The sequence below is a fragment of the Mirounga leonina genome, unplaced genomic scaffold (genome assembly GCF_011800145.1).
Source record: "Mirounga leonina isolate KUSES-001 unplaced genomic scaffold, KU_Mleo_1.0 Mir_94, whole genome shotgun sequence".
Taxonomy (NCBI): domain Eukaryota; kingdom Metazoa; phylum Chordata; class Mammalia; order Carnivora; family Phocidae; genus Mirounga; species Mirounga leonina.
This window is the reverse complement of record NW_023270855.1, coordinates 22,664,868-22,689,515: the sequence shown is the minus strand read 5'-3', so window position 1 is coordinate 22,689,515 and position 24,648 is coordinate 22,664,868. Positions and strand designations below refer to the sequence as shown.

Sequence of the window (24,648 nt, the reverse complement as noted above, 5' to 3'; positions counted from 1 at the left end):
GTAAGCCACTTCCTCTGAGAATTGCCCCTCTCCATACACATAGAGGATTGGGCCCCAGGTAGCCATGTTAATACAACTTGACTTCATCCATATTAATTGGACCTGAGTGGTTAATTGCTTGACCCATTCAGGGCCAGTTTCTTTATCCCTAGAATTTACAACAGAGAAAATGCTATTCAGGGTGGTCTGGTGTCTTGAACCAAGAAGATTTACATGGGAAGATGTAAGCAGCCATTTCACCCAAGGGCATGAAATTCAAGAGGAATTACATGCAAAGAGAGAACAGACAAAGAGGTTAAAGTATTGCCTAGTGAGTTCATTGCCTATTGTACCCCAAATTGCCCCCAAAATAGCAGCCTAAAACCACCAACATTTATTAGCTTACACAGTTTCTGAAGATCAGGAATCTGGGACCAGCTTAGCTGGGTATTTGTGGCTCTCTCAAGAGTGTTCTGTCAAGACGTTGGTTGGGGCTAGAGAATGCTCTTCCAAAGTCACTCATATGGCTGCTGGCAAGAGGGTTCTGTTCCTTGCCATATGACTTTCTCCACTGTTTTGCTTACAAGACATGGCAGCTGACTTTCCCCACAGCTGAGAGAAAGAGAGGGAGAGCAACTAAGATGGTGGTGGAACTTAATTCTCCTCTTCTTGAGTGTGTACTAGACTTAGTGACTCTTCCAAAGACAAAAATATGGAAAGGGAAAAATAGTAACCATAAAGTAGAGAAACATGGCAGATACCAGCTTAACCACGTGATCAAGGTTAACATCACCAGTCTAAGTCATGTTGATATTACACACTCCTGATAAGATGTAATGAGAAGGTTATCTCATCCTGTGGTATTCTTCCCTCAAATCCATAATCCCAGACTAGTTATGAGAAAACAGCAGACAAATCCAAACTGAAGGACATTCTACAGAATACCTGACCAGTACTCTTCAAAAGTCTAAAGCTTATTTTATTTATTTATTTATTTTTAAAGATTTTATTTATTTATTTGAGAGAGAGAGAGAATAAGAGAGAGCACATGAGAGGGGGGAGGGTCAGAGGGAGAAGCAGACTCCCCGCCGAGCAGGGAGCCCGATGCGGGACTCGATCCAGGGACTCCAGGATCATGACCTGAGCCGAAGGCAGTCGCTTAACCAACTGAGCCACCCAGGCGCCCAGTCTAAAGCTTATTAAAAAAAAAAAAAAAAAAAGACTGAGAAATTGTTACAGACCTTAGGAGATTAAGGACACTTGGTGAATAAATGCCATGAGGTATCCTGGATTAGATCCTAAAACACAAAAGGGTGTAAGTAGGAAAATTGGTGAAATCTGAATAAAGTCTAAGCTTTAATTAATAGTATTGTACCAATGTTAATTTCTCAGTTTTGACAAATGTACCACAGCTATGTTAACATAAGTGGAAGCAGGGTGAATGACATATGGAAACCCTTTGTACTACCCTTGCAACTTTTCTGTAAATCTGTAATTATCCCTCCCAACAACAATGTGCAAAGTGACAAGCCCTGGGTGGGACCATACCTCTTACGAAGGAGATCTAGTTTCAACTTGTATGTAGGTGGATGGGATAGTCTAACAAGACTTCTCAGAGAGAATAAAGTCCAGTTGCATGCAAAAACAGTGAAAACTACAGCTGTAGCATCATGAAGTAGTCATTAACTTCTCATAGAATTGTATAGGTTCAACAAATGGGGTGGGGTGGTACATGGGGTGAAAGAGAGAGTAGCACAAACAACGCTAGAGAAATAGTTCTGGGCTCTTGGGATGAAACTGACACAGCGTTGACTTTCTGTAGGAAATTGTATTAGTCCACTCAGGCTGACATTTAAAAAATACCATACACTGGGTAGCTTAAACAACAGAAATTTATTTCTCATGGTTCTGGAGCCTGGGAAGTCCAAGATTGGGAGCCCGCATGGTTGCATTCTCATGAGGACTCTTCCTAACTTCTTCCTAGGCTGCCTTCTTACTGGGTCTTTATGTGGTAGAGAGAGATAGTGTCTCTTCTCATAAGGGCACTAATCCCATTGAGATCCCCAACCTCATAGACTCATTTAAACCTTCCAAAGGCCCCATCTCTAGTGATACATCCATGAAGTTAGGGCATCTACATAGGAATTTCCAGAGGGGGGACACAAACATTCAGTCCATAACAGAGATCTTATAAGACAATGCTCTGTTCTCCAGCACTGGGATAGATACACCCCATGATAGACTTGATATGCTGAGGTTATAAAGATAAATAACCCTAAATCTCTGTGGCTTAAATAAATGTTTATTTCTCACTTATGCTCTATGTCCATCATGGGTTGTCAGGGACTGTGTTCCTATTATCCTCACTCAGGAACCCAGGGCATAAGGAGTCTTTACCATTAGCTGTCGCTGTAGATAAAGGAAGACAATGTGACATCACACACTGACTTATTAAAGTTTTTATTTAAATCCCTGTTATTTAACATAAAGTGTAATATTAGTTTCAGTTGTACAATATAGTGATTTAACACTTCCATACATCACCCCGTGCTCACCAAAAGGACAAGCCATGATCCCCATCACCTGTTTAACCCATCCCCCCAACCACCTGCCCTCTGTAACCATCAGTTTGTTCTCTATAGTTAAGAGTCTGTTTCTTGGTTTGTCTCTCTCTTTTTTTTCTCTGATTTCCTACTTTGTTTTGTTTCTTGAATTCCACATATGAGTGATATCATATGTTATTTGTCTTTCTCTGACTGACTTATTTCACTTAGCATCATACTCTCTAGCTCCATCCACGTTGTTTCAAATGGCAAGTTTTTGTTCTTTTTCATGGCTGAGTAGTATTCCAACATTCTTTTTTATGGCTAAATAATATTCCACATCTTCTTTATCCATTCATCTTGGATGGACACTGGGCTGTTTTCATAATTTGGCTATCGTTGTCAATGCTGCTGTAAACATTGGGGTGCATGTATCCCTTTGAATGAGTATTTTTATATTCATTGGGTAATTACCTGTACTGTGATTGCTGGCACACACTGACTTTTAGAGGCTTCTGCCTGGATGTGACATACATTGCTTCCATTCACATTTTGTTGGTAAAAGCAAGACACGTGGCCAGTTATAACTTCAAGGGTATGGTAAGTTCCATCTTGCCATGTATCTGGAAGGAGGAAAATGGAATGCTGGTGAACAGCCCAAATGATCAGTATAATAAGGAATCTATGGCAGAATGTCACCAGGAAGTGTCATGACCCTTCTGCCTCCTCATCCCTTTTTCCATTTCCTTCTTTTTACTCCCTTCCTTCTTATCTTTATATCAATTGGGGTTTTGTTCTCTTTTTTCTTTTCCCTTCTTCTCTTTCCTCAAATGATCATTTTCTAATCAGAAAAATGATATATTTAAACTGCAAAAAATTCAAATAATACATGAACATAAACAATTTGCCCATTTATTTTCTCCTGCCAGAAATAATAACTCTCAACAGGTGGAGTGGGCAACACTCTTCGAGATCATTTTTTGCAACTTGCTTTTTTATTTAACAATGTATCTTGGACACCTCTCCTAGTTTTTAAATCAGGAAACAACAACAAATGTTGGAGAGGTTGTGGAGAAAGGGGAACACTCTTACACTGTTGGTGGGAATGCAAGTTGGTGCAGCCACTTTGGAAAACAGTGTGGAGGTGCCTCAAAAAATTAAAAATAGAGCTACCCTATGACCCAGCAATTGCACTCCTGGGTATTTACCCCAAAGACACAGATGTAGTGAAAAGAAGGGCCATATGCACCCCAGTGTTCATAGCAGTAATCTCCACAATAGCCAAACTGTGGAAAGAGCCGAGATGCCCTTCAACAGATTAATGGATAAAGAAGATGTGGTCCATATATACAGTGGAATACTACTCAGCCATCAGAAAGGATGAATATCCAACTTTTACATCAACATGGATGGGACTGGAGGAGATTATGCTAAGTGAAATAAGTCAAGCAGAGAAAGTCAATTATCATATGGTTTCACTTATTTGTGGAACATAAGGAATAGCATGGAGGACATTAGGAGAAGGAAGGGAAAAACAAAGGGGGGGAAATCGGAGGGGGAGACGAACTGTTAGAGACGATGGACTCCGAGAAACAAACTGAGGGTTTTAGAGGGGAGGGGGGTGGGGGCGGTGTTAGCCCGGTGATGGGTATTAAGGAGGGCACGTACTGCATGGAGCACTGGGTGTTATACAAAAACAATGAATCATGGATCACTACATCAAAAACTAATGATGTATTGTATGGTGTCTAACATAACACAATAAAATTAAATTACATTTAAAAATAAATAAATAAATCAGGAAATAACAACTACCACTACTACTACACAACATTAACAAGGATCATTTGTTGAACACCTAGGTTGTAATGTTTTATTTGGTTACAACATATACATGTACAACATATACATATACATACTGCATACATATTTTGCATGCAACCTAAGGAAAGATCTGTGCATGGTCCTGCCCCTACCACTAACAGTTGTGAGACCTTAGCCAAATATCTTGACATTACTGATTCTGTATGTTTTTGTCTTTTTTTCAACAACAGAAATCGAGTGGTGAGCCGTGTGTTCTCACTGGACCTATGGGTCTAATTCTAACTATATTAGGATTTGTGGTATTGTTGCTATAAACAGCAGACACTGACTTTCACTAACTAAAGCAAGAAGAAAGAGTCAATTGGAAGAATATTGTATAGCTCAGAGACTAGAAGGAAGAGTTGAAAAAAATCATGTCTGGGGAGGCGCAGAAACCAGGGCTTCTTGGGGGATCTCTGTAGCAGGAACTCATGGGCTGGTTTCAAAGGTTTCTGCCACTGAATTACTCAGCTCCAACAGCCTTCCCTCCTAGGGTTTCTATGTGGAAGACTCAGCTTTCTGGGAGAGAGAAGCTTATTGTTCTAGCAGTTCACTCCTCTGGTCAGAGTTGAGTCACTGGCTGATACCTGTCAATCAACAGTTCTAAGGAAAGCACCTGTGATGGAGGTTGGGCAGATACCCAAGGGCAAAGGAAGGTACTCTTAAGGAGAAGAAGTAAAGAAGGAAGGAAGGCAGACACAATCAAAAACAGATGTTCACTGCATGAATCTCTTCTTTTTTCCTTGCTGTGTCCCTATTTTTCTTACTTTCTATTATGAATTGTCCCAATTTTCTGTTGTCTTTTGCCTATGAATGTCTTGGGTTTGGCAGCCAATGCTAGGCTTTACTTAATTGATCTGGTGGGGTTTCAGTGTCTCGGCATTTCTGACCTCTTCTTTGATGACTAAGAAAATGTCTTCTGGATGGATGGTTGAACTGCAGCACCTACACCTGTTTTTCAACATATGGAGTCTCAAAAATATCACGGTATTTTGTGCCTTTCTTGTTTTCCTGACCAGCAAAATTGAAAATTCCTAAATTTACTTGTGGCACTGTTCATAATAGTGAAAGCTGGAAACAAACAAAATAATGGAGAAGAAGTTGGTTAGATAAGTCACGCCATCTCTTCCGCAGGGGTATCAGCCAGTGACTCAACTCTTTTTTTCTTCTTCCTTAACTATGGAATCTTCAGAGAATCTGAGCAGAGATACGGGCTCTCTTTCCAGAAAAATGCATATATATTTTGCATGCAACCTAGATGTTTTGGATATTTGCAAACCCAGTAAAAGTTTACATATAAATCCAGAGGTGTTTCATAACTATTTTAATATACTTTTGATGTAATGGAACACTGTGTAGGTTTAATCATTATGATATGAGTATGGTTTTAATATGAAAGGTTGTTTAAAACATATTATGTAAAGAAAAATGGGTTGCAAAACAATGCAGAGTATTATCCGTTACTTTGAAAAGAAAATTGTGTGTGTATGTGTGTGTGCTTGTATGTACGTGTGTGTCTGTGTCTAATAGCTTTAGAAATGAATTTGGACAGTTGTAAGGAAAATACTAAAAGGATTTCTTTCTGGTGGAATAATGACAAATAATTTTTTTTCTTTTCTTTTTGTTTGCTGTGGTATTTTCCTATCCTTCTAAAATGAACACAAATTATTTGTGAAATTTTAAAGTTAGTAAGGTGTGATAAAGGAAATATATGCTTTAGTCACTTATGGCTCAGCCTTTTTGTGCTGTGTGGCTTCCTTCCTTCCTTCCTTCCTCTCTTCCTTCCTTCCTTTCTTTCTTTTCTCCCTTCCAATTCCTTTCTTCCTTCTTTCCTTCCTTCCTTCCTTTCTTTCTTTCTTCCTTTCTTTTTTTTTTTTTTAGAGAGAGGGAGAGAGCTCACGGTGGGGTGGGGAGAGGGGCAGAAGGAGAGGGAGAGAGAGAATCTCAAGCAGGCTCCACGCCCACCACGGAGCCTGATGTGGGGCTCAGTCTCACAACTCCGAGATCATGACCTGAGCTGAAATCAATAGTCAGACACTTAACCAACTGAGCTACTTCCCATTGGGAAGAATAGATAAAAGAAGGTTCTAGATCAGGCACTAAAGAGAATCCAAAAGGTTAAATCTGTAATTTATCACTCTTTCTCATCATAATCTTTGCTGTTCTTATTAATTGACGCAAATTGCATATTAAAAATTTACCGTTTCTCTCCTCGCTTTCAAAAGCAGTATGTATATGTTATTACAAAATAAAACATTACAAGAATATGTAATTTTGAAAGTGAAATTTCTTTGTAATTCCTTAGCCCCTGTCACAGCTGTTAATGATTTAATCTATGTACAACATTACACACAACATTACACACACACAGAGTTTGTTTCTTAAATGAAAATAGAATTGACATATATGGTTTGCAATGTGCTTCTCTTTCCCATGTAAGATTTATTTTGTGCATCTTTCTATGTCTGCTCATTGAGCTCAGTCTCATTGTTTTTTAACACTTCTGTAGTGTTTTTAACGCTTACATGGGATTCAACTGTGAGGATATGACATAATTTATCTACAGCCCCTGGGTCCAGTTTTCCAATGTAATGAAAAATATTGCAACAAAAATTCTTGTGTATACACCTTTGCACCTTTGTGAGAGTGTTTCTGTGGTACAGATTTTGGGAAATGTAATTCTTAGTCTTAGTTTTTCATCAGGTACCTGTCATGCCATCCCCATTTCTTAGCTAATCTGTGGGTCCTACTGAAACAGTGGCAGAGGGTGAGCAACTGAGCTGTCCTGCTTGCTGTGGATTGGAAGTGCTCGGGATTCCTGCTTGACCAAACAGCTTCAATGTTAAGAAAACATGACTTTCTGAGTCTGCTGCAGCCAGCATATTTGCTTTGGTTTAATTGCCGGTCAGAGGAAAATACATCCCAGGAGAGTGCATGTCTCTACCTCATCCTCTTTTCTCATGTTTATTTGAAAAGCAGAGAGGTCCCGTGACTACCTGAGGCAATATGAGGGATACTAAGGTTGTCACTCAGGATGCCAACTGACTTTTTTTTTTTTTTTTGAACAAACACCTCTTCACCGAAGGTGGATGGAGCCAGTGAATATTCTTTTTTTATTATTTAAAAAAATTTTTTTAAGATTATATTTATTTATTTGAGAGAGAGAGAGAGAGAGCAGAAGCAGAGGGAGCTGCAGGCAGAGGGAGAAGCAGGCTCCCCGCTGGGCAAGGGGCCCTATGTGGGGCTCCATTTGGATCATGACCTGAGCCAAAGGCAGACGCTTAACCGACTGAGCCACTCAGGCACTCCTCAACTGACTTTTTTGACAGTGAAGAGAAGTATGGATCAGTCTAAGAAGTTTGACCTCAGTGGTGTCAAGTGCTGTTTCTCCCTCTCTCCTGAATCTGCAGAGATCCATCCCCACATCAAAAAGTACCCTTCCTCTGGCTCTAGAGGTTCAGAATTTCCCCCACAGACAGAAATGTTCATGAAAATCAAATCAAAACACAACCATACAATGGAATTCTGTACCATAATGAAAACAAATAAACTACATTCAGTATCATGGATGAATCTTTAAAAAATGTTGAGTAAAAGAATCAAAATACAAAAGAAATCATACAGTATGATCTCTGGTTATCTATTGCTGTATAACAAATTACTCCAAAGCTTCTTGGTTTAATACAACAGGAATAATTTATTATTGCTCATGGTTTCTGTGGGTCAGATATTTGTGAGTGGTTCAGAGTAATTCTGCCTCAGTGTTGCTCTTGAGGTTGAGGTTGCAGTCAAATGCCTTTTTGGGGTACAGTCATGTGAAGGTTTGACTTGGGCTGGGGATCCACTTCTGAGGTGGCTCAATCACAAGGTTGGCAAGTTGGTGCTGGCTGCTGGTGGGAGGCCTCAGTTCTTGTCCCCAAGGGCCTCTTCAACGGACCACTTGAATCTCCTCATGCTCCCCTCAGAGTGAACAATCTGAGATAACTAGGCAGAAACCACAGTAAACTTTTACGACAGGCTTAGAAGTTAGTTACACAGACCAGCCCTGATTCAACGTAGGAAAAGACCATCAGGAGACCGGCATCACTGGGGGCCGTCTTGCAAGCTAGCGACCATAATTTCATTTATCTCAAGTCCAAAATAGGCAGAAAATATCTATATTGCTTAGGGGACATGCTTAGGTGTTAAAATTATAGGAGAAAAGAGGCAATGATTACCATCAAAGAAGAAGTTGTGTGTGAATAAGGATCATTGGTAAAAGAATACATTTATGTTTTGTGCACTTTTCCAAAGTGTAATATGTTTCATAATTGCAAGAAAATGCTCTTTAAAAAAATTAAACCAAAGGAGAATTGACATGAGAAGCAGAAAGTGTGGGGCACCTGGGTGGCTTAGTCGGTTAAGCTTCTGCCTTCAGCTCACGTCATGATCTCAGGGTCCTGGAATTGAGCCCCAGGTCTGGTCAGGCTCTGTGCTCAGTGGGGAGTTTGCTTGTCCTTTGGCCCCTCTCCTCTACTCTTACTCTCTCTCTCTCTCTCTCTCAAACAAATAAAATCTTAAAAAAAAAAAAAGAAACAGAAAGTTTTCTTTTGTCTTTTAGGTCTCAAATATAGATCAATGGATTCCTAAAGGCTAATTGAAAGTATGGTCAAAAGAAGAGGAGCAACAACAGCAACAATTAACACCACTAATAATATACAATTAGCCAACAGTTCTTCTGAGTTCCAGAAAATAAAATGCAAAGTGCTTTATACTGATTTCCTTGTTTAATCCTCACAACAACTAATTTGCTTCTAGTATCCCCTTTTCATAAGTAAGGAAACTGAGAATTAGGGTGATTTCGGTATCTTGCCCAACGTCACACAGGCAATAAGTGGTACAGCCAGGGTTTGAAGCCAGTCAATGTGCCTTTCTGATGCAGAAAAGGTCTGACTACTGGTGTACATTTTCACTCTCTTTATTTTTGCCTAGATTGAACAAACTTTGGAAACCCTTAGCTGGATCAGTCAACCAGTCTTTCCCAGTAAGGGACTGACACAGAGTGAATCCTGTCAACTAGACTTCAATATTAAAAAAATGAGTGAGAAGAAAATAAAAATAAACATATGTGTTCTAGATGAATAAAGACATAAAGTAATTGATTTTATTTATTTTGCTAATATCTTGTATGGAGCATATCATGTGGCAAGCATGGGCTTATGGTCTACGTGTCCTACAAATATTAATTCTTGTGCAGTCCTGTGACTGTCCCCTGATATCCACTCTAATTCATCTCTAAGAGGAAGTCCCTGGGGCTCTCCCTTTCTTCACTTGCCCTGAGACAGGCTGGAAGTTTTCTGTTTTTCCAATTACTTGACTTTTGACCCCTGAGGCTTGATATTTTAACATCTTACTTGTGCAAATCAATTCAACAGCAGCACTGTTGAACCCTGGCTCCTACTGGATTTTAGGGGGAAACAAAGATGAATGTATTTTCTTCTGTAACCTGATAAATTAGTCCTTGTTTTTTCAAACTTTCTGACATGTTTTTGGGTTAACATGGATGGGGACATCAAAACCCTTGAGGCTTACCCTTGTAAACTTCATGACAGGAAATGTGCATGCATCTTGGTTTATTTCAGTTTCTGATTTTAGTTCCTTTAATAAGTGCAAAATATGATTCATTCAGTTGTTTTTCAGCATGATATTTCTCCAAATGACCCATCAGCAAGTCTGAACGTGTCCGCTTGTTGTTCTAATGAAGAGATCTCAGCCTCCTTATCAGCAATACCTCTGGGACACAGGCTAAATTCTACCGTGATAAATCAATTTAGACTAGGAGAGAGCCCTAGTGATGGTAAGTTATTTCATTCAATTAATATTTGCCTGATGTACAAATGGACACTGGAAAACAAAGTTAAAATCCCATTTTTATTTGCATTGTCATCGCTATCATTACAAAAAGGAACAATGTAAATTTGCTAGAAAACATACTTTCTTTTACTTGATGGCTAATCCATTTGTTTATTCAGCAGACAGCTATTGAGTATCTATTGTGGGCATGGTCCCAGCCCTCAAGGGGCTCACAGTCTGGGCAAGGGTAGGGGTATGTTGGGTTTCTGTGCGTGGTGGTGGTGGCAGTGGGGTGTGGGGGTGGATTTGTATAGAAAGCTAAACAAATAAATATAATGCAGTATATTGCACATAGTGTATTTAGGAAACAGGCATGGGGCCCCTAAATCAATCTGGGGACCTGGTGAAGGTTGACAGAGTAGAGCAAGACTTCCTGATGAAGGTAACACCTGAGCTCTTTCTTAAAGGTTAAAGAAGTGTGTGGGGCAAAAGAGAAAGAGAAGGGCACTCCAGACAGAGAGAAACAATGTGAGATGTTCCAGGAGCTTCAAGCAAGTCAGGGAGTGATCCATACTTCCTGGAAGTATCAAAAGAGAGGGGCGGGAGAATCCAGGGCATGGAGAGCTGGGTATCCGATATTAAAGAGCCCAGTCTTTATTAGGTAACAGTGGGGATTCTAAAAGGGCTTAAAATAGGGAAAAGACAAGATGAGATTTGTGTTCTAGAATGATCTCTCTTGGCAAAATTTTGAAACTATGTGTCCTTTTTGGTCTGGCAATTCAACCTCCAGACAAAGATTTAGTGACTAAGATAGAAGTGAAGTGATCTTTTTCTATAATAGTGAAAAATTGTAAACAATCAAAAGGTCCAACAATGCAGAAATTGGAAAAATAAATTTTAATAAATATATAAAATGGAAAGTATATTTTAGAAATATTAAAATGAGGTTGTAGATAAGGAAACTACTCATGATACGTGAAATGGAAAAGTGTGACAAAGTGGTATATTCAGTATGACCTTGTGACTAGTTATTGAGACTATGCATTCATGTATACATGTATAATGAATATATTGAATATTGAGCAACATGTACCTAGGTATGGATATCACTGGATAGTGGTATTATGGATGTTCAATTTTTTTCTTTTACTTATCCGCATTTTGTGATTTTTATTTTTTTATTATTTATTTTAGTTTTTTAAAAAGATTTTATTTATTTATTTTTCAGAGAGAGAGCACAAGCAAAGCGAGCTGCAGGTAGAGGGAGAAGCAGGCTCCCCTCTGAGCAAGGGGACTGATGCGGGACTCTATCCTAGGACCCTGGGATCATGACCTGAGCCGAAGGCAGATGCTTAACTGACTGAGCCATCCAGGCGTCCTGTGATTTTTAAATAATAAATGTTTTTACTTTATAATAAGACAGATTCTTAAAAAATATTTTACACAAAAGCCAGTAACTTCTGGCTACTTTGGTAGCTGTTTAGGGGAAGACAGAAATCAGGAATGCCAATTCTGGAGTATATATTCCATCTTTTGCTGCATTATCTCATGGAACATTTTGTGTTGTACTTCTGATTCTAATTCATGTGACCTCAGATACCTTGGAATGGGAATGAAAGGTATGACTTTTATTGATTTTTCTGCATTGGGTTTGGAGTCACAGAGTTCACACCAGGGTCTAATCACTCTTCTACCACTGCTTTTGTAGCTGTAGGCTGACAGCCATCTGCTGCCATTGGCCTGGCTACAAAAGGCACTTCTTTGCTTTGAGCCTCTGGACAAAATTTTAATCTTCTCTGAATCCTCTTCCTAAATAGGCCTTGACTTTGGGCTTCCATTTACATTGACTGATTTTAACAAAAATCCTGTCAAGATGGTTTAGCTATCCTCCACATCCTTGATCACCTGATCTGATCACCTTCCTCATTTCCCACCAGCCCCCTTATCTGCCTTCAGCAAGAATCCTGTTATGGGACACCTAGATGGCTCAGTCAGCCAAGAGTCTGCCTTCAGCTCAGGTCATGATCTCAGGGTCCTGGGACTGAGCCATGTTTAGGGCTCCCTGCTCAGCAGGGAGTCTGCTTCTCCCTCTCTCTCTGCCCCTCCCCCCACCCTTTCCTCCTGCTCTCTTTCTCAAATAAATAAATAAATAAATAAATAAATAAATAAATAAATAAAATCTTTCTTAAAGAATCCTGTTAGGTCACTTGAGCAAAGAATTACGCTAGTCATTTAATAATTTTCTACCCACCGACCACCTTCCATGCCCTCCCCACCCACATTCTGCTTCTTGTTTATAAATCCCCAACTTTTCCTAATTGTATTTGGAGTTGAGTCCAATCTCTCTATTCTAGAGCAAAGCCCCATTGAAGTGGTCCCTATACATATCACAATAGTCCCCCTGAATAAACTTGGCCTTAGTGTTCTTCATTAAGTGTCAGAATAACTTTTTCTTTAACAGCTTTTAACAAGGTAGTTCTATCTCCAAACCTGCTGCTCAGCTCATAACCCTGGTGACTCTTCAATTGCTCTGTTGCAATCAGCTTTTCTTGAGACCTATCAGATTTCTATTCCTGAAGTCATTTAAATCACCCTCCGGATCCCAGCCAGCTCTTTCTTAATCCATTTATGTTGCCATTTATATTTACATCCAAGTTTCACAAATTTTGCATTGGAATATTAATTATTTTGTTATTCATTATAAGTATTATTATTTATCATTATCTTTTTTTCTAGCCTCATTTTTATTGTGCTTTCTTTCATCCTGGCTTTATGATATCTCCTAAAGTAGTGGTTCTAAAATTTTCAGGTGCATAAAAACTAGGTGGGGAGCCTGCTAAAAATGTAGATTCTCAATCCCCACTCTTTCAAGATCGTGATTTACTCATTCTGCTTCTGGGCTTGGAAATCTGCATTGTAATTGGCACCCCAAGTAATTCTGATGGACATGGTTCATGGACAACACTTTGAGAAGGGCACACCCCTTTCCTCTCCTGGTTTTCTCTCTCCCGTGGCCCCTGTTCAATGGCTCATTAAACAGACTTGTAAGAACAATATATATAGAAGACCAGGATCCACAGACTCCCGAGGAACAATAAATGACCATAGGGTGGTCCATGGTACCTCTGAAGTTGCAATGATATTTGAGCATGCTCTCTTTTCTGGTGAGAAGGTCTGCAGCTTTCATCAGATTCTCAAAGAAATCCACTATCCACAAAGTTGACCCTACAAAGCCACTAAGCAGACTTATGCCTTGAACATTATCTTCCCACTTGATATGTTTCATGTCTGAATTTTGTATAGCTTAGATTGTTTTCTTGGAGCAGGCCCATGTCTGGGCGCACATCCCATTGCCTCGGCACAGGTAGAAGAACATACACTGGAAGGGTGGTGCAGAAAACTTACCTGTCGACCACCGTGTTCCCCCTTCCCCATCATCCTTTTCCTTAGCATTTTTCTTTCATCTACATTGTTCTTCATCTGGGCCTGTCTCACCTTCTTTGGAAGTAACTGTACAGCCTCATTACTATTCAATCCTGTGCTTATTAGGAAATGCTTCGGGCGCCTGGGTGGCTCAGTTGGTTAAGCGACTGCCTTTGGCTCAGGTCATGATCCTGGAGTCCCTGGATCGAGTCCTGCATCGGGCTCCCTGCTCGGCAGGGAGTCTGCTTCTCCCTCTGACCCTCCCCCCTCTCATGTACTTGCTCTCTCTCATTCTCTCTGTCTCAAATAAATAAATAAAATCTAGAAAAAAAATGCTTCAAATAAGAGAAACACAAATTAAAAGGGGTGGAGGGGGTAGCTTTATGTGTTTCTGTCTATGTAACTGAATTTATTGCTCCCAGAGAGACTGCAAAATCTTTTTTTTTACTTTAAGTCTCTAAAGTAGTGAGGGAAAGAGGGTATGGAAATGGCTTTGGGTAAGTATCCTTGCAGTCAGAGCTTGGACACAAAACCTGGATCTGCCAATTGCATCAAGTCTTGACCTTGGATGGGACAAATAATAGGTGAAGCAGCCAGGACTCAGCCTAATCCATTTTGGCGGTGGGCAGTTGTGGCTCTATCCAGGTCCCAGAGGCAGCATTTCAACAGCATGCCATGTTCAGTGTCAAAGGCCCAAGCTGTGATGGTTAGCGCATGACACGGAGGTGGTGGTGGTGGTGGTGACTTCAGTAGCCTAGTTCTATGGCATAGATTTTAGACTTGTTCCTGGTTGCACAGCTTCTGTGCCAGGTCCTGCAGCCCTTCTAGAGGGTCTGGAGCTCCTCACTCCACTTTCAAGAAATTGCTTTCTGCTGAAATTAACCATACCCAGTTGCTCTCGGCTGTTTCCTGCAAACATACCATGAGCAACCTTGCTTCCACACCTTCCTATGTCCATTTTCTCTTTTTGAATGACATGCCTTTTTACCTAATTTTATCAGAAATTCTACCCCATTTAAAAAATAATTCTGACAGTTCCCTTTTTCTCTCTCTCTCTTTTGTTTAATATTTATCACGGAAATTTTCAAATGTACACAAAAGTAGAGAGAGTAGTATAGTAAACTTCCATAGCACATTACCATGTTTCAACGTCTTATTCATGTTTTATCTTTCCTTTCCCCACGTTATGGGGGATAGAAGGAGAGGAGATGGAGTATTTTATGGCAATGCCCAGACATCATATCTCACCCATAAATACTTCATATGTATCTCCTATCAGATAAGAACTTCAAAAATAAGATAAGCACAATGTCACTATCACACCTAATAAAATTACCAATAATTTTTTAACATCCAATTCCAGTCCATGTTCATACTCTCCTAGTGTTCTCTGAAATGAATTTTGACAATTGGTTTGTTCAAATCAGGCTGCAGATTAAGTCTGCACAATGTATTTGAGTGATATGTCTCTTTTTCCAATTTATTTTTAAAATTTAGATATAATTCACATAAATGAAAGTCTCTTATGTCTTTAAAAATCTATAGCAGTTCCTCTTTCCTGTTTATTTCATGCTATTTATTTGTTGAAGAATTTCTCAATGTCTTGTAGAATTTCTCAATTTCTGGGTTTGTCTGATTGCATCCTCATGGCATTATTAACATGTTCCTCTCCTTTTTTTCCCCCTGTAAATTAGTGGTTAGATCTAGGGGCTTGATTAGATTCAGTTTTCATGTTTTATGTCGTAGACTTTTCCTTTCTTTTTTTCATTTTTCTTTCTTTTTTTAGATTTAGCTTAGTCACAGCTCCTCCAAGAATTCTTCACTTTATCTCCATCCCTGCCCTTAGTGGTGGCTCCTTTCTCAGACACTTGTAATATTTACCTATCTATTTATTTATCCATCAAATCATTTTCACTCCTATTCCTAAAAAGGCAGGGAGTATGCCCTGAGTGCCGGGACCGTACATGGCTCAAAACTGCTATTTTCCCCATATCTAGCACATAATGTGGCTTATATAGAGTAGGAGCTCCACACATTGTTGTTGAGCTAAATGGACATGAAAGTACAAATCATACACCAGTTGTCTGCTGCTTAGTACTTGCTGCCTTATGTATGGTTTCTCCCTGGGTTACAAACTTTGACTCAGCTCCTGGACTATGAGTCTCTTGAGGGCAGAGAGGAGGTCAAATACATTCTTGCAGTCTGGGTACTTAACACAGGGCTCTGTCTATAACTAGTGTGTGTTCAATGCATATTAAAGTGAAGACCCTTGCCTGTCTATTTTTTTTTAAGATTTATTTATTTATTTATTTGAGAGAGAGAGAGAGTGTGAGAGCGAGAGAGCACACAAGCAGGGGGAGCAACAGAGGGAGAGGGAGAAGCAGGCTCCTTTGCCCATCTATTCTTGCTGGATTTTTTTTTTTAATTCTTTATTTATTTGAGAAAGAGAGAGCACGGAGGGAGAGTGAAAGGGAGAAGCAGACTCCCTGCTGAGCACGGAGCTCTATGTGGGGCTCAATCCTAGGACCCTGGGATCATGACCTGAGCCAAAGGCAGACACTTAACCCACTGAGACACCAGGCATCCCTATTATTGCTGGATTCTTATGAGCTCAAATGAAAGGTGCATGGGGTGCACCTGAGTGGCTCCGTCCTGCTCCCCCTGCTTGTGCTCTCTCTCTCTCTCTTTCTGTCAAATAAATAAATAAAGTCTTTAAAAAAAAAATGAGAGGTGTGTGTGACATGCATGTGCAAAGAGTAAAGTATTAAAATATAGGTAAGTGTGACAATAATTATAATCTTTTGTATTTTTTTCTTTTGTATTTTCAATAGACACAATCCTTGGTTGAAATGTATGAAGATACTGACTTTTATCACCTTTTTAAAGAAAGGGTATCTATTCCTAGGGTTTAATTCATTAATGAAGAGGGATTACAGTGCTATCTATCAGGTGGTCAACTTTTTGTTATGTGGATTAATGGTATGGCTATCCATAGGGAAGTATCTATTTAAAGGAATGAAAAGTTTTTAGGGTGACTGATTACTCAAACTCTTTTTGTTGCAAGTGACAAAAATCTAAACCATAATAGTACCAGCAAAAAGAAAATAATTTTTGGTTCATATCTCTGGAAAATCTAAGGATATCTGTTTCTCTGATTGTTGATCTTATCTTGTTATCTCAGTTTTGGTCAGCATCCCTACGTGGCCATAAATAATTAGCTCTAAGTTCTCTTCCTTGGAGCATCATACTTCCACAAATCAGTCTTTCCTGGTTGCCCTACAGAAAATTTCAAAGGAGAACTTTTAGTCATCTTAGTGTCCTCTGTACATCTCTAAAGGAGTCACTGTTGCTAAGGAAAAGGGGCCATTTATTGGCCAGGATTAAGTCACATACCCACTCCCATTGGGTCGCAGATGGCACTCTAATCAATAATTCTGTCACATGTGATAGAAGAGAACATTTCTCTAACCCAGAGTAGGATGAGACCAGAAGAAAAAGTGTAGGGGAAAAATAGCAGTTATCTGTGTGTACCTCAGGGCAACCTCAGCTCAGAGCTCCATACCCTACAGATCTCTCTGGAAGGTGCACTTTGTTGGAGGTAAATTCAGGGCTTTTAGCTTTCTCGACAGTTTTTTTCCTCTTCAGGTTTGGTTCCTTAGGTCTGGTAGGTCACTATTTGATGAGTGACATAATGGACTGTTTCATTACAGTTCTAAAGAGGTTATACACTGCAGTTCTAACATAAAGTTTTTGATAACCTTTAAGGGGTCAACGGAATCTGGGAGATGCCCAATCATTAGTCCAGCCTCCTTAGAATTTCATCCGAGGATGATCATTTAGTTTACTACTTCTGGAAGGACAAACTCACAGATGAAGTGTTAGTCTGAGAGGAATATCTTCAAGAGACAATAGATGAAAGAATGAGCATTGAGCCGTGTTTTTTATAGACTACAAATCACTTTCCCTTGCATTTGACCTTGCAACATCTTCTAAGACAGGTTTGCCAGTCTCCTTTGTTACAGATGAAGAAATTGAAGCTTCTAGGAATGAATCAGTGACATGCCCAAGATTACACAGTGCTTTAGACAAAGATTTTGGGATTTCACTCTGAGTCTCATAACTTTAAACACCACCCTCTAACACTCTACTGCCTCAAGACACTTTTAAAAGAAGGAACACATTCTACTGGAACTAATCAGAGGGAAGGTCTGGAAATACAAATGAGCCATAACTGAGCCTGTTATTCTGTTACCTAAATGGGTGCTGGGAAGTTCAGGCGGGAGGATGACACCTGTACAATTTATTCACCCCCAAATTCACTCCCGAATTGTTAGGAAAATCCCGTTTGAACTCGCAGCCAACTGAGAAATTAAAGGCAGACAGTGACGACGTTGTTTTGTAACTTTGTGCCTTTTAAAATTAACCGAAACTTTCAAGTGCTGCTTTAGATTAAAAGTGGCTAACCCGATAAAGGGAAAAGAGCCACTCAGCTGGATGAATAGTATTGTAAAAGCCCAGACTGAGTTATAGAAAAGGAACGCAAAAGAACAATTTTTACAATAATGTTTTAATTATAAAGTGAAGGCAAATTCCTCCGCTCCATTCCAGTCCGAGGACAAGCTGATATGTCGCAGAAGCGCTGGGAAGCATACAGGCTGATAGGAAGTCCTTTTATTTTAAGATAGGCTTGAAGGCTAAAACTTTCTAGTGCCAAAACCTTTCACGATTAAAATATATATATATTTTATTTTATTAAGGAGTTGGCGTGCTCTCGCAAATGTCTGAGCTGGGAGTAGGGGTGACGGTAGGACAGCAAGGCTGAGTCCACTCTTACTAATATTAAATAGCCAAGTCTGTACCCTTGAAGCAAGTGGGGAGAGAAGAGGGAGAGGAGCTGCTGACATTGACAATGAATCCAAACAGGAGTTGCAATAGCGGTGTCCACCACGTTGCCTCAGTCCCCGCCTGGCCTTCTGGGAGTTGTAGTTTTCGCGGGAGCGGTTTCCCCGGCGAGCCGGGAACGCCCCGTCCGGGCCGAACTACAGATCCCAGGCAGCGCGCGGCCGCCCGCCCCTCCCGCCCGGGTGCGAGTGTAAACTCGCAGCGCCGGGGCGGGCGGCAGCGAGCGGGCGAGCGCGCTGAGCTGGGCACTGCGCGGGGGCGCACCGCTCGGGGGACCCAGGCCCCGCCACCTTCCCTCCGCCCCCGGGCTCTGTTCTCACTTTTGAGCAGTGGAAGGACGGAAGCAGGAGCCATGCAGTCGGAATCGGGGATCGTGCCGGATTTCGAAGTCGGGGAGGAGTTTCACGAAGAGCCCAAAACCTATTACGAACTCAAAAGTCAACCTCTGAAGAGCAGGTGAGTGGTGACAGCTGGAGGAAGGCGTTGCGGGCGGCTGGGGGGCCCCACACCCTGGGGCGGGGAAAGCCGGTCGCCCGGGCTCTGGGACAAGGACCCCGTGTCCTTGCCCGGGGGCAGAGGGCGAACTGCCCCCCGCAGTTGGGGGCCGCGCCTGCCGGGCCGGTACACCCCTGGGGGGCTCCGCCCAAGTGCGCCTCGGGGGCGCCGCGGGCAGCCCGGGACGACCGGCCCAGGTGAGGGGTCCCTCGGCTGGGGATACCAGCTGCTGAGACCGGGTGGGGGCTGGGGAGCGACCTGGCGCGCAGGTGGGGGAGGAGGAGCCCGGGTCCCGGACGCTGCCCGAGTGGGAAGGAGGAAAAAAGAGTTTCTCGTGAACCCCTTTTCTGGAGATCCTAGCGGGTTGAGGACTCGGAGAGGTAGTGCTTGGGGTGGGTTGAGGCGCGACGCTGAGGGAAGCAATTAGTTCGTCTGTTGTCGCCTCCTAGGAGTCGGACTCCTCTGGGAAAGCCCGCCCCTGGCCGCCTGCAGGTGATGCTTCCCCCGGGCCCGCCTCTCACCTTGCAGACCGCGGCACAAGCGCGCGGGCCCGTTAGGGGCCGCGGGTGGGCGTGTCTCTCGTCCAGGTTAAACTCCCTGGGCAATAGAGTTCCATTCAAATCCGGGCCTTCCCTGGGGGGGGAAAATCCTTGGAACTGGAGGGTATTGGGACACACCTGCTTGGCAGCGACACGTGTTTAATTCGCTGAGGACTTCAAAAACTTTTTGGAGAGAAGTGAAGACACCCGCTGCTCTGGCGCCCCACCGCGTTGCGTGCCCACTTTCTATGCTACCTCCATTTCCACTAGTCCATCGGAATGGGTTGGGTATCTTCCTTTCTTGGTCCTCTGGCCCCTCCCTGGCATTTCCAGTGTTTACAAAGCGGGAGATGGTCATTTGAGGTTGTGATAGTAGAGAAGGGTTTTTATGTCCACCGCTTTCAGTTGTGGAAGAAGATGAGGCCCCGCCTGGAAGGTTCAGCAATGCTTCTGCACCCATCTCAGACCTTCCTGACTGCCCTGGCAGTGGGTAGAATCTGGGCCTGGCTGGCAGAGGGTGAGAGGGTCCAGAAATCAGGCTGGTTGAAGAGAAGGGCAACTGACTCAGGACGGAAGTCGTACAGTCTTTGTTTCTGGGGTGCGTGGGGCTGGTATTTGCTCTGGTGGCAAGCAGAACCAGGTTTGTTTCCTTCACAGCTGTGTCAAGACTCTGAATCCAAGTCGGGGAAACAAATCTGGGAAAGGCAGACCCACTGACTGGGCTGCTGAAGCAGTCTCTGTGCAGATGCTTGAAGGGGATTGGAAGGAAATGCAGTTAGATGCCTAAACCCAGCCTTTAGTTGATGGTTTCTCTTCATAATGGCTGTTTTGTGTGTGAACATAGATCGTGTGTGTTGGGGGTTGGGGGTTTTGAGTAATATTGTGTAAAGGGTATTGTTGGTTATGCTCATTGGGGCTTTATGTGCATTCGGCTGAAGGGACCAGTGTTTTACCGAGCAGTCTCTGCTTTTGCTTCTATAAGCAAATGCTTACATGGCCAGAAATGAGGGAGTGAGTGTTTGAGTGAGTGTGTGTGTGTGTGTGTGTGTGTGTGTGTGTAGTCCTGAAAGAAATGAATTAACGGACTGTTTGGAACATTTTTGATGGGAACTGATACATAACATTAAATGAGTTTGAGAGAGTGAGGAAAATACCATCTGGAAAAACCCAAATGAGTGCCATGAAACTCATGTTGAAGGATTTGGGCCTGTTCTTTTTCAGAGTCGGCAAAAAATTACTTGCAAGGGTGAACGTCCTCGGTAGCTAGCTAGCATGTGTAAGGAAAAATGTGGGTACGTGGGAAGCAATGGCTTCACACGTTGAAGCTAGAAACAGGTGCGGGACAGAACCGGTATGGAGAGGAATGCTAAATTAAAAAAGTTGTTGTAAAACTTGTCTGTGGAGCAGACACATGCTCTTTGAAATAAACCAGTTAAATAAAATCTGTGAATAAATATATGGGGTTGGCAAAATTTCCCTATACTGTTTTCCACAGTTGTCTAACTTATTGTCATCGGCATCTGTTGTGTGACTTTAAAAGGGCTACATGTTGTTAGGGGCCTCCTCATGGCTTTTTGTCTGAAGTCTTTGCCAGGGCACCTCCCTTCTCATAAGTCTTGGTTGGAAAAAGCAGAAACGGAAAGGTTAAGACTGCCGTAGCCATTTTGTCTGCCAGGTATATTCTCTGGATTGTCTCTTGGAGTTGAAAATGTGTTCAGAGTCGGCCCACCTCTCAGCAACTCCTCTGCTCCCACTTTGGTCCAAGTCCTCACCAGCCCGTGCCAGGGTTATTGCAGTAGTCTCTTAACTGCTCGCTTGCCTTCTCCTCTTACCCCTTCTGGTGGATTTTCTACACAGCAGCCACAATGTTCCCGTTAAAATCGGTTTTCAAGGGGGGCAGGCAGGCATTGCCCCCCAGGGGTCACTTGACAATGTCTGGGGATATTTTTGGTTGTCCAAATGGAAGGGCGTTGGTACTGGTCTTTAGTAAATGGAGGCCAGAGACGCTGCTAACCGTTCTGTAATGCACAAGCTAGCCCCCGCAACAGAGAATTGTCTGGCCCTCAATTGTCACCGCTGACGCTGAGAAACGGTGGGTTAAAACGTGCCACATCATGTCATTCTCTGCTTAAAATTCTCCAATGGCTCCTAGTTTCAGTAACACTCGAGATCCTTTAACTGGCAAAAGGCAGCCTGTATGGTCAAGCTCCCTGTCAGCTCTGAGTTCATTTGCTGTCGCCAGGCTCATTTCGTCGCTGTTCCTGGAACACTCCAGACCCCTCCACTGTAAGGCCTTTGTATGTTGTTCTTGCTGGTGCCTCTGCCTGGACCGTCCTTTGCCCAGAGAGCCACAGTGCTCACTGCCTCACCAACTTCAGGTCTTACTTTTAATATTCTTACCAGGCCTACCTCACTATGTACAATTGCTGTCCCTCCAAACTCTCATCTTCCTTGCCCTGCTCTATTGTTCCCATAATATTTATATTACAATTGACTCTGTCATTTTTAATATGTTATGTTGATGTTTCTCCCCACTAGACTGCCAGCTTCAAGGGAGCAGGGATTTCTTTCTGTCCCTTGTTTACTGTTGTGTTCCTAGAATCTAGAGCAGAGTTTCTCAACCTCAGTGCAGTTGACATTTCGTGCTGGATAATTCTTTGTTGTGGGAGCAGTCCTGGGCATTGCACGATGTTGAGCAGCATCCCTGGCCTCTGCTTGCTAGAGGCTAGTACCACCCAACCTCCCGCTGTGACCACTGGAAATGTCTCCAGACACTGCCAGATGCCCATGAGGGGCACCGTCACCCCTGTTCAGAACAGTTGGCCTAGAACATTGCCTGGCACAGTAATGATTTGTTGTTTGAACAGGTGTTGCTTTCTCCCTTAGGACTCCGCTTAGGATGGGGTGCTTTGTTCTGATTTTGCATTCAACATTGCAGCCTTTTAAAATAGGTATCCACCGGGGCGCCTGGGTGGCTCAGCCGGTTAAGCATCTGCCTTCGGCTCAGGTCATGATCCCAGGGTCCTGGGATCGAGCCCCGCATCGGGCTCCCTGCTCCGCAGGAAGCCTGCTTCTCCCTCTCCCACTCCCCCTGCTCGTGTTCCCTCTCTCACTGTGTCTCTCTCTCTCAAATAAATAAATAAAATCTTTAAAAAAAAAAAAAAATAAAATAGGTATCCACCAAGGTCTCTCCAAAGAGGAGCTTATATACTCTTCGTTTGGGCTAAGCTCCGATGTGCAGGTGTTTCATGAGGAAAGATGGTTTCATTCCTAACCCAGACCTCCTGGCCTTTAGGAATGCGAAGCTGCTCGGTTTAGATCATGTGAACCCCCCTTTTGGTCACAGTCACAGGTAAATCTGTGTTAGAGGAAGACGCATGCTATGAGGAAAGGTTCTAATGAAGAATTGTTTGCAGTTCGGTGCCCCCAGCAAGGTTTTTGAAGCCTTTGTATGTTCTGGGAATGAGCTCTGAATGGTGGGTGGCAGGGGAAAAGTGCCAAATATCAAGGGTGAACCCAGAATTCACACGTTGGCACAGTCCCATCAGGGAAACACATGTGGAGCTGTTCAATGCGTTCCTAGCAGTGCAGGAACTCTCTGTAGGTCTTTGGGACCTGAAAACAACACGTTAAAATATGGTCACATCTCTCAGGTTTAAGGTCGTCTTGTTCAGTTTACTGGGTGTGAAATTCTGTGGCTTTGTAGTCGCTAATGCCCCTTTCCTGGACAGACTTCTGAATTGACCCAATCTATTTCCAGTTTCTTCTCTTCCAAAATTTTAGTTACGTTTTAGGTAACTGTTGTCTAACTTCCTGCAAATTAGAAATGGGAATGAGAGTGAGTCTTAGGTTTATTATGGCAAGATAGGATACAGCAGTGTTTCCCAATGCTGATTCATAGAGAGATGTGTGAAGATTTTACAGGTTTGTGGTGAAATGAGAAAGACAAAGACTATTGTGTCACATGCACATGCACACACATACTCACATGTTTTAGTATAAGGCCGTTTCTTGGATTTATTCTGAGATTTTCTTTCCCGTCTTCCTATTAAAAATACCCTTTCTGAGCCTGCATATTCTCCACTCTGTCTTTTCCTCTTATTGCAGGCTGGGACACAGACACGGTGGTGGTAATCTTGCTTAACCATAAAGCCAAGGGTAATACCCTAGGGAACACTGAATAGACAAGATTAGAAGGAACATGGACATCTGAATGAACTTGTGGAACACAGCTGACTATCCGTCTAATCTACCAGCTCAAACTTCTACTTGAAAGAGAAATAAATCTGATTAAAAAAATACACTTTTATGAAATGATAATCCATTCTTGGCAAAACACAACCGTCAATCTCTTACTGGTTTCTGAGAGTTTTCTTGATTTTTCTGTCCATCCAATCTGCAGGGAACTGCCAGCATTATTCTGGCATCACTGTCGCTAACTAGCCTGGTGAACTTGGGCAGGCTGGGTGACCCCTAACTTCAGTTTACTCATCTGACTCACCCCTGCATCCTAGGGGTCTTAAAAGCAGTAGCTATGACGTTGACTGTGGAAGATTATTAGCATGTGCCAGGCACATAGTAAGGGTTCAGTAAATAGTGTTCTGGTTATTAGTTTATTATTTCTTTATTACTTAGCAGTGAGTCCTGACATTCCAGAAGGTGTTTGCATTTGGTTGTCTTTGGCTTTCTTCCTTAAGGCCAGAGTTGTTGGTGAACAACAACCAGTCTCCTAATGAATATCACCACTTAACCACCACTTAATGAGGTATTCAGATAAGTTTTTTTTTTCACATTTTATATTTTTGATCCAACCCATAAAAATTTATTTATGCTGGTTAAAAAAAAAAGCAGTTGTGGTCTTAGTGTATACATAAAACCTCATATTCAGCATGTGTCTATTGAGCTCTGTTATGTGCAAATTAACACCAATAAACATAGTTAACATTCATGGAGCATATACCCTGTGCTAGCCCCTATCCTAAGTGTTTTTATATATGTGGACTTAGTCTTTGCAAAAACTTTCATGAGATGATAATAATAAATAAAAACCATCATGATATTAATTATAATTT

The 24,648-nt window shown here is 42.1% G+C and overlaps 1 protein-coding gene across 7 annotated transcripts in view; it reads left to right on the top strand.

The window, feature by feature from the left end:
• The first annotated feature begins 18,740 nt into the window (after window positions 1-18,740).
• Window positions 18,741-24,648, top strand: part of MITF (melanocyte inducing transcription factor) — a 216,936-nt gene continuing 211,028 nt past the window's right edge. For 6 of the 7 annotated variants that reach the window (XM_034998345.1, XM_034998343.1, XM_034998346.1 and 3 more), the window contains exon 1: window positions 18,742-18,998. In XM_034998345.1, coding sequence (XP_034854236.1) covers window positions 18,895-18,998 — 104 coding nt within the window. In that variant the 5' untranslated portion in view covers window positions 18,742-18,894. Of the gene's footprint in view, window positions 18,999-24,648 lie in introns of all 7 variants that reach the window. The other variant, XM_034998347.1, reaches the window with a different exon arrangement.